The 13,542-nt window shown below is 39.8% G+C and overlaps 1 protein-coding gene across 2 annotated transcripts; it reads right to left on the bottom strand.

The window, feature by feature from the left end:
- Window positions 1-2,348: 2,348 nt before the first annotated feature.
- On the bottom strand, window positions 2,349-11,523 carry stx17 (syntaxin 17). Of its 2 annotated transcripts, none has more exons than XM_032519392.1 (6): window positions 11,302-11,519; window positions 9,534-9,742; window positions 9,364-9,429; window positions 5,834-6,154; window positions 4,413-4,463; window positions 2,349-4,240 (listed from the first exon to the last, which is right to left on the bottom strand). In XM_032519392.1, the coding sequence occupies exons 2-6, from the start codon at window positions 9,654-9,656 to the stop codon at window positions 4,040-4,042; spliced, it is 762 nt and encodes a 253-aa protein (XP_032375283.1). In that variant the 5' UTR covers window positions 9,657-9,742; window positions 11,302-11,519; the 3' UTR covers window positions 2,349-4,039. The 2 variants fall into 2 exon arrangements, with proteins under 2 accessions (XP_032375283.1, XP_032375284.1); XM_032519393.1 differs by having other exon boundaries at window positions 2,945-4,240; window positions 9,534-9,668; window positions 11,302-11,523.
- Between the last annotated feature and the right edge of the window lie 2,019 nt (window positions 11,524-13,542).

Below are 13,542 nucleotides of genomic sequence, written 5' to 3'. Positions count from 1 at the left end.
CACACATGAACCCACCGAGAGGAGGAAGGGGGGAAAAACACACACACAAACAAGCCTGCATGTGTAAATGTAAATCAACGCTTCCATAGCTGCATCAAAGAGTTTTCATTATCTCCATTTAGGAGAAATCAGAGAGATGTGGCCTATGTACTATTACAGCTGTTATCATCAGAGTGGAAGGTGGTCTTTGCTGATGAAAATTAATGACGCACACGCACATGCACACACACTTGATTAACACTTTACCATTAAATTAATCTAGTTCAAAAGCTACCATTGCCTGTCCCCCACCCCGTGGCAGTTAAGGGAATTTTAATTTTCATCTGAGCTGAGTTAAAAGGACTCTGGGCACAGGTTGTAGAGGATGAAGGGAATGTGTGTGTGTGTGTGTGTGTGTGTGTGTGTGCGTGCGCTGTTTGACCTGATGACAGATTACAAGCTTTCAAACACATTAACATCTGACATCTCTCTCTAAAGTTCAAATTGTTGTTACACTTTCATTTCACACTTGCCTTTACCGATATCTAGCCATGCAGTTTGTGTTTTATTTGCCTAGGTTTTGATATATCAGTCTGCAAATACTGCTGTCATCCCAAAACAATGGAGTTGAATGGAATGACCATTAAATCAAAATTATTTTTTTCCTCCACGCATACACATGCTAATGGACACAAGCTTCAGACGGTAAAAATATTATAAGGATTGACAATAACTTTTATAACATGATGTTTGTATTATAATATTATGTCTTTCCAGACAGTGTGTTACTTTGGATTATTTACAGACCAAGCCGTGAAGAGTTTTGTTCACATTGGAACTACTTTCTGACAAAGAAATTGTCCATAGGGAAATGGTTTACTTTGTGCAGATTATCCAGAGTAATGACAACAAATGTCATTTTTCAATGTTTAGAACACCACTAAAGACCTGTCCAGTGTTAACATTACAGGTTTTTCTCAGTACACAGTAATCACGGCTGTGTCATTACTGTCAATGAGAGTCTATAATTACAGTGAAATTACTTTACACCTCCCTTATGTTCCTAAAAGTTTGAGCAAACACAGATCAAAATAGACTTCTTCATTTGACAAACGAGCATTTCTTTCCTTTAATCCCAAATAAAATACTAATGTAAAGTTAGAAAATTTCACAAAGAATGTGTGTGTGTGTGTGTGTGTGTGTGGTGTCTGTGTCTTGTAGATTAACAATAACAGGTCCTTCATTCTAAGTATTACAGACAAAAAGTTCAACATTTCAAGTGCTTAATATGTGTGAAAGGCACCAAGTTGTTCTAAGTTACACTCAGTGTGTAAGAGTGTACAGTATTGAATTGATAATGGAGGAATTGATAATGAATGCTGCTCCTGAAAAACTATTAAACAGTCATTCAAACCTCTCCTTAATGCTACACACACACAAACACATAGACTCTCTCTTGTCACCCCTCTCTTCCTGCCTCTCTATCACTCTTCCTCCCCTCCTCTTTATCCCTCTCCTCTCTCTATTTCCTTAATTGCAGCTTTCCTCCGTATTCGAACAGATCAATAGGGACAAACGCTGTGGAATGGCTGGGAGGTAAAGTGCCATCGATCTTCCCATCTCCCAAACACTAGACACACAGACACACAAACACACAGACACACACAGACACAACACACACCACACACACACACAACACAACACACAACCTCACCTTCCCCAGCTCTTGGTCCCCTCCTCCACATTGACAGCGGCCTGTTGATGGTGTCCTCTAGCTGTCAATATTCTCTTGCTGGGACTAATGCACAGGGGTTAGACACACACACACACACACACACACACACACACACACACACACACCACACACACACCACACACACCACACACCACACACACACACAACACACACACACACACCACACACACAACACACAACACACACACACACACCATTAACACAACCCGTGAAAGAGCAACACCTGTGTGTATATTAAGTTTTTTTTCTGTCCAAATTCTGCTCAAGTCCAAGTTAACATGGGAATGGTGTGTATGAGTGATGTGGAGATTGTAAGATATTCAAAGGAGAATTCATGGGGGTGGGGTCATAGTGTGTTGTGGTGTAAGATTGAGAGAAAGCTTTTTTGTGTCTGCATGCATTTGACAATAAGACATGTAGCTCTCTGTGGGGGTGTGTGTGTGTGTGTGTGTGTGTGTGCGCGTGTGTGTGTGTGTGTGTATATATTGTGTATTGTGTCGATTTCATGAAATATTCAGAGTGGCAGCTGTCTCTCTCCATGTGAGGGCTGGATGGATACAGTAACCAAAAAACAACCAGAGCACTTTTCTTCTACTCCTCCTTTTCTTTTTCCTCACCTTTCCTCAACACCGCTTCTCCATCCGTGGAATTCCTCGGCCCTCTCTAAAAGCTACTTTACAGATTCAGCTCTGTCCATTTTTTTACAACTTCTTTTCCACATGTAAAAGCTTCCTGTTCTGACTGAACATAGGCAGTTTAACCACTCACAGATCACATCCTCTTAGATCTTCTTCTTTCTCAATTTCTGTGCTGTTTTTTTCTCCTTTCAAAGCAGCAGTTTCACCAAGATAAAAAATAGGGCAGCAACAAACAATTATTTTTCATCAATTCATGCTATTTTCTCAATAAGTGTGTTATAATTTCCCATAGATCAAGGTGAAGTTTTCACATGTTTTGTTTTATTTGGCCAACAGTCTGAAAAATATACAATTTATCGTTATATAAAACTGAAAAAAGCAACAAATCCTTAACATCCTGACTAAAGCGGAGAGCCCCTCGTGGCTTAAAGATGAGGAACGTCCCCGGTTTGAGTTTGGTTTCCGGTTATCATCTAACAAAGGCATTAAATGCCCAAACTTAATAATACAATCTATTTAAATAAGAAAAGAAAATGACAATCACAACAGCTGCGGATTCATTTTTTTTACCGATCAAATACTCGACTAATGTTTGCAGCTCTAAATGATAAGCCTGAATGTTTTCTTATGATATGGTCACACATTTTAAGTATGTTTTGGTAGAGTTTTTTAGGAAATTTAGAAACCATTTTTGTTAAAATAAAAGCGTATGAAACAGTCTCATTTCAATGTCCATTCAGTAATTGTTAGCTCATAAAAAGAGAAATTTTAACTCCTACAAAAAAAATTGTGATTTAATTGACAGCTCAATTAAATGCACCTTGTGGTAAGAATGTATTTAAAATGGTTATTTTTATTTGTCATATGTTTTTATGTTTTATTGGGCTAAGCAATATGGGAAGAAAATTGTCAAATTCTACAATTACCTAGGGTGAAAGCTAGTTCTAAAATGATCTTTTGAATATATGATTTAAGCACGAGGGAATGCATCTCTTCCAGTTTTGGAAAAAACAGTGCACCATTTTAGTAAATTTAGTAGGACAAAAACTATAATTATATGTTTTTATTATACTTTATTTTTTCGTTTTATTTTACAATACATTGTCCTCTGCTTAAAATTATAGTAATTGCAAATGAAATCAAATAAACTGAAAACTTTTTACATGCCTCTAATCAAACTGAATAAGCAATTGTAACACCCACATATCAGACTTTGTTTACATTTTACAGAGTACATTAATAATATAAGGAATACTAGATTAATCATTCAATAATTTAAATACTGTATTTGTCAGTTTTATACAGTACAATCAAATTATAGGCTTATGATCGTGTGGCCTGAGAAGACACACAATAAAAAACATACAGACAAGAACACAGACACCGGAACAGCCACTAACATGACGCATGTACAAACACAACCACACACTCGCACTCAGTATTTCCACTGTGGCTGAGAGCTGGAATATTACTCCCCTGACGGTGTCTTTCACCCTTGAGACACCAAAACAACATGTCTATGCTCTTTCTGCCCCCCCCATGTCTCTGTCTTTTTTTTTTTACCCTAACTACATCTTCACTCTCTCTCTGTCTTTTTCACTGTTAATCTCTCTTCCACTCTGTCTCCCTGCTTCTCTCTCTCCATCCCTGAGGATAGAGTGATAATCTAAGCCGTCTGTTCTCCACCTGCTCCGATGTATCCATTGTTCCCCACCTCTCCCCCTGTGGACAACACGCCGTCGTCCTCCCCCACATCCTCCATCTCGCCCTCGTCTACTCCCCAACCTCTCCTCCTGCCTTGGTGAAGGCTCTGCGGGGGCCCAGCAGTAGTCCTGAGCCGATCTGTGCTAGCTTCTCTCAGAGGAGCCTTTACCAGGCAACACATGAACACACGGTCAAATACGCCCCACTTCCTGGAAAACGCTATAGGCAAACTGTGTCTGTCACATTGTTTTTCGGTGGCTGTGCACACAGGTAGATAGAGAAATGGGAATGTAGCAGCCAGGAAGTACACAGCCGAGTTGAGTGTTCATACTCACATGGACGAGCAGAGAGAACTCCGTCACCAAACCACTCAGTTCCTTCAGATCCTGAGAGAGAGAGAGAGAAAATTACCACATTTATTTCATTGTGATGTTTATTTCACATAAATGTTCAACTAGACAACATCCGAACTGTCAGTGACTAGGATTGAGAATCACATTAACTAATGACCGTGCATATTTATGTGTATTGTGTGTAGCACCGTAGAGCAGTGTGAAAAAAGGGCGTCTGTAGGAACAGGTAAGAGGGGGCAACTGCGTTAGCTGAACAAGTCAAGTCAACTTTATTATATGCCAGACATACAGAGCAATTGAGAATATGTTTCTCTCTGACCCACGGTGCAATAGGGACACTGGTGTTGAGCTTCCTGACAGCCTGGGGAATGAAGCTGTTCGCCAGTCTGATGGAACAGGCCCGGTTGCTCCGAACAGTTTTATTCTCCAGGCTGTCAGGAAGCTCAAGATGATCTTGCAATAGCAAGATGAATAATGTAACCATAGCAATGTTTAGTACAGCCCAAGAATGGGAACTACTTTTTTGTACTTTCCGTTTAGGGCTTTGATTTTTATTCAACTTAGTCTTTGTTCATGTAGAACATTTTGACATGTCACAGCAGGAAAAGCGCAGGTTTAAATGATGAAATAAATGATGGCTGAATTCAATTAGCTGCTTTAGTTTCAGGGTCCTGGTATAATTCATGCTGGCTCATTGTCATCCTTACTAGGAGACTTGAAAATAACAAAGCCATGGTTGATGTTATTAGTAACACAACGGGTTTTCCTCCTATGACAAGTCAAAATGTCTGCTGTGAAAAAGATCTATTGTTTGCCATTTGGCTAAACTACCTCTGCAGATAACTTTCATAACGCCTCAACTGTTTATTTAAGAAACCCTTCATTTTATGCATTTTCTTTACCTATTTTTAAGAGGTGAAAAATTGGCATTGGCAGCTATTAGTTAGAATGACTCTGACTCCAAATTGATAGTGAAAACTATGAAATTACAAACAAAACCCAAACCAAAAAGTTAAAAACAGTTATGAATCATTAATATTGCTTATCAATTCTGACATATTATTGTATGTCAGAGTTGATATTTTTAGTCAGCATTTCAGGGCATAGTTTTGTTGTTTACTACAGCTAAAGTATTTTTAATGATTCTATTTCAAGCTCTGGTCCTTTTTTAATTTCTTATTGTTACAGGAAGAAGTAAAGCTTACTTTAACTTAGACCTTCTCTTGATAACTAATAATATGCTGTACACATTGAACTCACATATATATCAACACAAAGGTTATATAACAATAATAAATCAATAATAAACAAGATAAGATTTACTTTGAAAAATAAATTACTTTGAATTTAAGATGAGTCTAAAATAGATATCCAGACTGTATATTAGGGCCCGGCCCTCATACCTCTTCCAGGTTGTCCCAGGACTCAGCTGCAATCTGATCAGCAGGGATTTTTGGAAGGTGGAGCTCAATTTGCCTGCCAGACACTGGCTCCTTGCACACATCATCATTAGCGTGGCAACTGTTGGACACACAGCTGGACGGCTGAGCGGCAGGTGGTGGCGCAGGCTGACGCACAGGATTAGACTGTAAAAGCAGGAAGTCTCGTGCGGCGGCTGACGCCCTGTCTTTGACTGGCTTGACAAGTGCTTCCAGCGCGTCAGCGTCTTCCGCACGGACCCGTGCGCACAGCTTCTCCATCTCTCTGACGTTGGCTCTCAACTGCTGCAGATTGAGAAGGGGGACAGACAAATAATGAATGAAATGCAAGGATGAAGACAAGCAAACATGGTTAAATCTAGCCTTCACAGCACACACAAGATACAGATGAGACAAGACACAACATAACAAGCCATTCCAATAAAGTTAATTTATGTAACCAAATATCTCTGATAACAAGTAAAAAATGTATACAGAATAATTTAAAAAAAGCTCATAAACTATTAATAATAATAAAAAACTCGACACTTAACCTACTTTAAATCCTCAGGAAAAATAATAGTTCTTGTTCAATTTGCTGATAGGTTCAGCATCCCAATAAACTGTTATAGTGATGGAAAATGTGTGTGCGCGTGTGTGTTGGGGTGTGGGCTTAATGAGGTTCCGATATGAGGCCGGGGACCCACCGTGCCCTGAGGGTGACAGGAGGATTACATCCCTGCCATCAGCCCTACAGGCCGCAGCCCAGCCTGGGGTCAGGAGTTCAAAGCACTGCCGATAACACATTCTGCTAATTACACAACATGAATAAACATACATGCATACACTCGTCCTTGTGTACGTAACATCCTGATTAAAACAGAGACAGTCAGGTCAGACACCTGCCAGCCTGAAAATTAATACACACAGACAGACCAAGCAAACACATACTCAATACCAAATATTCATGATAAAACGGTATTGACTGCGCAACCCTGTCTCATGGCGTTGAGTGAGTCTGGGGGCTTTCTAGGCGCTCGGCTAGTAGGAGTAAACGTAAAATATCAAGTAAGGGGAGAGACTGCAGTCTGTCTCTCGGGGAGAAGCAACAAAGCTCAGATGCAATGAATATAAATAGGCAGACTAAACAGACTGAAAAACATATTCAGAAGGACAAATTAGCAGACCATTTAGCTATCTCTCTATCTGCCTACCTACCAACATAGCTGCCTATCTTTCTATGCTATGGAATATAAGCACACTCATTTTAATAATGTATAATAATAATAATGTATACTTTATTAATCCCACAAAGGGAAATTACAATTTACACTCTGTTGTTATTAAACACATTACACACAAGTCTGAATTACACACACACGCTCAGTACCTATACATGCACTAATGGAGAGATGTCAGAGTGAGAGGTCTGCCCCTGGAAAGGCACCCCGAGCAGTTGGTGGTACAGTGCATTGCTCAAGAGCATCTTGGCAGTGCCCAGGAGGTGAACTGGCACCTCTCCAGCTACCACCACACTTTGGTCCATATGGGGACTTGAACCAGCAACCCTCCGGTTCCCAACCCAACTCCCTACTGACTGAGTAGACCAACCCCTACTCTGGATAACCACCACGAAGACACGGGAAAGCACTCTGAGCGTGTCCCTGGAGTTTGCAGGGTAATGGTGAGAGGATGGGTTGGTGCCTGTTTGGAGTTATTTCACCTTCAGAGACATGGTGGCTTCCAGGCAACAACATCCTCTGAGACGTTTCACACCCACCATGTGAACAAGACCGCAAGTACTCTCACACTCACACACACACACACACACACACACACACACACACACCACACACACACACACACACACACACACACACACACACACCACCACACACACACACCACACACACACACCACACACACACACACACACACACACACACACACACATTTCATGTTCTTTCTTGCCCTGATTTTTAAGAGTGAATTCTATACAGAAAGTTTTTAACTATAAACAATGTTGAACAACAATGTACAGTCTTTATATGTATTTCATATGTGTAAGGTTTTTCTGGGCAAGCAAATTCTATATAACAAATATAATAAACATATTTTTTTATTGATGAACCGTTTTTATTTTGTTTGTAAAACAATACACAAAATATACAGCTCACAACATGAACACCCCCCCCCCCCCCCCAACCCAACAAATAATAACAAAACTGTACTGTACTGTAAACCAAATCAACATATTATGCGTATGTGAAAAGGCCAAGTTTTGATGAAATTTTAAATTGTGCTACAAGGCAGGCAGGTCTGCTTGGTTCTTTTGGTGAATTATTGTAAAGATTTACATGAAAATGTTTACGGCTTTTACTATCTAACAGGGTTCGATAGTAGGGATTGCTAAGGATGAAATAATATTACATGCGGCAATACACTGGTAAAAATTACTTTTAACCATGTAACTTATCCAGCTAATTGAAAAAAAGCTCAGATTACTGTATTGTGTGAACAGAAATCTTCATTTAATATTGTATGTAGCGTTTTCTTTTGCAGGGTGCAAATGTTCCACCAAAACAAGTTCCTTCCGGAGACTACATTGAAGAGCCCCTATCGCTGCATCTGAAGCTTACAGCTGCCCAAGACAACTGTGATTGGTTTATAAAAATGTCAACAACCCCAGAGTGTTTTTTCCTTCTATCCCAGAATATATCTGTGGTGCAGATCTGTTCAGATAGGTCTGGCTATGCAAGACTATTTTCACCACATCTCTTTGCCCTCCTCCACAGATGGAGTGACTCGGCTCAGTTGTCATGGAGATGGTCAAGTTGTCATCACGGGACTTTAGAAAGGAATTTTGTTCACGTAATAGCAAGGGGTCAGCAGGTCAGTTGGACCGAGTTGGACCTTGTGTTGAATAAACACATAACATTTTTGTCAAGCTGCTGTTTTTCTGTTGATCAAAAACAAATCAATATTGACTTATTATTGATTTATATATTGATTTATAATATTGTCAGACAGCAGTTCAAGAAGGATGCAAAACAGTGGACAGTTCCCTCCTTCACTCATAAAGACACCACTTGCCAACCTGCCACTGATTTTCACTTTCCAGTTTCCAAACTGGAACTTGATCGTAAAAAATCAAAAATTGTCAAGTTTCTCCAGAACTGAGCTACCTAAGTGTCCGACAATATGGACATAAATATACTATGCGGTTGTGGGGTCATGCTTGTTCAGGAACTTTGAGAGGCAGTGAGTAAGTCCCATTATCATCCACGCACACAGACACAGACACAGACGCTCCTCAAACACACACACACACACACACACACACCACACACACCACACACACACACACACACACACACACACACACACACACACACACCACACCACACAGACACAAAGAAGACACAGAGACACAAGACAAGACACAGAGACCACACCACACACACACACACACACACACACACACACACTATGCTTTTGGAAGTTTTAACTTATACCTGGACCGTTCTGCTCGCATTGATATGCTCCAGATGAAGCCGGTCCCATTGCTGGCTTTGTTGGTACTGCAAAAATAAAGCAAAAACTATCTGTTATCCATCTGTGGACCGAAGGTAAATGTGTGGATGTGAGGGTGCGATCATGTGTCCAGCCAGATTTCATCCTTCACCTTCAGTATGTTATTGTGGTGTTTCTGTAGCCTCTCCAGGTCCGTGGGTAGAGCCACTTTAATGAACTTGTGGATTGGTGCCTCCAGGCGCCTAAGTGTCAGCTTGTTGCCTTCCTCTGCCATGTGTCCTGCTCACTGCCCACAACCAACACCTCTTTGTAACTTATGCACTGCACCTGCTCAGCTTTATATCACTGCCTCCACACACACTGTAAATACCAGCAGAGTATGAATTAAAAAAAATACATAAATCAAATGAATAAACTCTGTGACACATGCAAGTCTGCCCACGCATATAAATTTGGCAGCTCTATAAGTCTAATAAAAAATGTCTTGCCAAAATCCTTTCAGAGAGAATTTCAACTAAAGTATTACTCGCAAGATATACTGACAGTATAACATCAGTACAGAAACAATTACTTAATCAATCAATTAGTTGACAACAACTTAATATATTAATCTATTGAACGTTAAAGGGAGAATTTCGGTCGATTTCAACATGTAACTCTGTTTTTTTAAATTTGGAGTGCTGTCAGTAGAGAGAAAAAAGGAAACAATCGGTGCTGCCGACACCGTGTTATCCTCCTGCTAGATTTTGCACGCAACAGGCTTAAACCGGGCAAGTTTTAAACGTGTTTTTAGCCTCTAAACATGCTCAAAATGTCATCACAAGTGCCTAGCCATGTGCAGTTATTTCTTTCCATGTGAACACAGCAAATTTGACTGCAGTAGATGTGACAGAAAGGCATAAAAGTTGTGTTAATTCAACCAGTGCACATACCTTTGTTTCTTTCCTGTTTTCCGGTGAAGTCCACACCAGTTGATTGTCACAACTTTTATGCCTTTCTGTCACCTCTACAGCAGTCACATTCACTGTGTTCACGTGGAAGGAATAACTGCACATGGCTAGACACTTGTAATGACATTTTTACCATGTTTAGAGGCCTGTTTTAGCCTCTTGGGTGCTAACTCTAGCAGGAGGATAACTCGGTGTAGGCAGCACCGATTTTTTTCATTTGTCTCTCTACTGACAGCACTACAAATTAAAAACAAACAAACAGAGCTACATGTTGAAATCAACCAAAATTCACCTTTAAGTCATTTATGAAGTAATTTATCAAGCACAAATGCATCCCATCATTCTCTGTTTCCAGCTTCTCAAATGGGCTGCTTTTCACTGTCATATCATTTTAAATTAAATATCTATGGGGTTTTGGACTGTTTATTGTTGGGCAAGAAAAGCTATTGTGAATAACAATGAATCAGTCAATTAAAAAATAATTGACAGATTGATCAATATTGAAAATAATAGTTATATATATATATATATATATATATATATATATATATATACATACTGTATATAAAATTTTGTTGCAGCCTTACATAACACTGACTGTACCATGTATGTGTTAATAGTGTTCATGACACACCTACTGTATAGTCAGTGAGTGTCTTTGATGGGGAGAGAACTTGCTAGCTAGTTAGCTAGCTACATATCTTTATGTCTTTTTAACGCCTGAGTGGAAACCGATCATGCTTACAGACACAGTTGGGCAGCAGTTGGCAAGTTAGCTAAAATAGCTAAATGAACGGACTAGCACGTATCAATTAACTAACTACTGAAGCTAGCAGCTTCATGTGCTATTAAATAACTCTGATTAGATATTAGCTAACTTACTGATTTAGCCAGACAATTTTGAAACACCAGGCTACTGTGGCGGAATCAGTCAGGTAAACGAAACTTAAAAGGACATCCGACACTTACCACTGTAAATGTCACTCGAGGATATGATTAATATTCACTAATGACTGTTATGAGGCTCCATACTGTTGAAAAAATTAACGATTCGCCACATTTGCTAATTTTCAGCAACGCTTTCGGTTTTATTCTGATACTCTTGTTGTTTGTAAACAACTCTCTTCCCAGTGCGTCCACGAAAAGTTTCCGACGTCAACCAGCAGCCAAATCACATGATGTGTTCCTCATCGCCGTGATACTGTGATAGTGTCCCTAACGACAGGTTATTGTGACATTTTTCAAACAATCTTAGTGTTTATTTCTCGTATTATTTGATCGTGTTGTTTTGTACCAGTAAAGTGCAGCATACAAAAGAAAGAATAAAGAGATGTGAAAACTCAGGGAGTTTTTGCTGCTATATAAATGCATTTTATTCCAATCCATATGTATGTATGTAAATTTTGTAATTTGGGGTTTAATATTGCACACACACTCACTTAATAATAATAATAATAATAATATGAAAACGGACTAAATATACGCATGTAAAAAAAAAAATGTTTTACTGTTCTCCATAACAACAACAACATTTTGATCATATTGAAGAGAGATGATAATAATTAAAACAGGAACATGTCATTTAAATTTAGACAAACAATTCTTGAGTGGGTGGGGTTTTACTGAGGTTAAAACCCCATCTGGAGTTCACGACCCCAAAATTCCCCAAATCCTAGCTAGAGCTCTGCTGTGGGGTCATAATCGTTGGTAAAAGGTAGTTATATAAATGACTGTTGGGTCACTATGTGTGGTGACATTAAAATGTGTGACCTTTCCAAATGAGTCACAATTACTCAGGACAAGTAGACTATCAAAATAATATGAACATTGTAATATATCAAGCAGTGGCAATATATCAGAAATTCCTATTCAGATCCCAGTCCCAACATGACTAAATAACATAGATCTGATTATAAATAGTTTCAGATAAGAGGTGAGTGATTGTATTTGAATTAATTTGACATATGTGCATAGTTTTTTTTGTAATTTCTATTTAGCTCTTCACTGTTGGTTGCATGTATAAACAACATCAAACCTGTGGAAAGAAAGTGTGATGTTTTTGTCTGTGTTGTGTTTGGGAGAGAGAGAGAGAGAGAGAGAGAGAGAGAGAGAGAGAGAGAGAGAGAGAATTGGGGTTCCCCCTCCTCTACTCTAAGATCAGCCAGTGAGTGGGTCTATTGCATGTTTCCACTTCTTCGGCTCCTTTTACCTTTGACATTTAGGCCAACCCCCCACACACTCTTCCCTCGGCGGATGCTCCATGCGAGGGGCCACAGTAAAAGACACAGTCCCCAGCTATAGGGGATTTCCCTTGGTGCTGTACGTGTGTGTGTGTGTGTGTGTGTGTGTGTGTGTGTGTGTGTGTGTGTGTGTGAGTGAGTGAGTGAGTGTGTGTGTGTGTGTGTGTGTGTGCACGTGCGTGTACGTGCGTGTACGTGTGTTTGTGTGTGTCTGTCTGTCCACTTCCAGGGGACTCCCAGAGTCGCAGACTTAAGGGGGAAGAACAAAGCTGACAGTGAAAATCTAAATAGCGAATCATCAAAAATGTTTGGGTTCATGTATCTGTTTATGTGTGTGTGTGTGTGTGTGTGTGTGTGTGAGTGTGTGCGCGTTTGTGTGTGTGTGTGTGTGTGTGTGTTGTGTGTGCGTGTGTGTGTGTGTGTGTTAGGCCCAGGAGGACTCAGGTGCCATTCAATTCAGTCTAATCCAGGAAATTTGTCAGCAGGAGAGGAAGCCAGCAGGGAGCTCCGTTGACTCCTGCATCTCACTGTTTTCAATGCAGGTGTGATCAGCACATCCTGAAGGCTTGGTGGATAAAGGCCTTTTTTTACACCAGACATTTTGACTTGTCATGGTAGGAACAGGTGTTACTAATAACATTAAGGATGGCTTTGTTCTATTCAAATGTCCCAATAAGCCATGAATCTGTGACAGTGAGCAAGCATGCATAATACCAGGACCCTAAAACTGAAGCAGCTAATTGTAACTCCGCCATCATGCATTTTATTAACCACACCTGTGCTTTTAATGCTATGACATGTCGATGTATATTCTTTAAAAAAGATCACAACCTATGTTTTTGTAAACCTGCATGTGTCTCTTCACATCTACACGTTGATATCCTCACTCTTAAGGTGGTCATTTTACATGTCAGAATAGATTAGAAAAAGCTTTGAATATGTGAGTACGTGTGCATATGCACATGTATTT

This window comes from Etheostoma spectabile, chromosome 6 (genome assembly GCF_008692095.1).
Source record: "Etheostoma spectabile isolate EspeVRDwgs_2016 chromosome 6, UIUC_Espe_1.0, whole genome shotgun sequence".
Taxonomy (NCBI): Eukaryota; Metazoa; Chordata; class Actinopteri; order Perciformes; family Percidae; genus Etheostoma; species Etheostoma spectabile.
The sequence above is the reverse complement of the archived record's forward strand: the minus strand, read 5'-3'. Positions and strand labels throughout refer to the sequence as shown.

Excerpts from the sequence above, each read along its gene's own strand:
- stx17 (XM_032519393.1), bottom strand. The coding sequence starts at position 9,656 with ATGGCAGAGGAAGGCAACAAGCTGACACTTAGGCGCCTGGAGGCACCA. Across the intron at positions 9,430-9,533 it reads ACCACAATAACATACTGAAG|TACCAACAAAGCCAGCAATG; the intron begins GTGAAGGATGAA and ends TTATTTTTGCAG. Across the intron at positions 4,241-4,412 it reads AGTTCTCTCTGCTCGTCCAT|GCTCCTCTGAGAGAAGCTAG; the intron begins GTGAGTATGAAC and ends TGCCTGGTAAAG.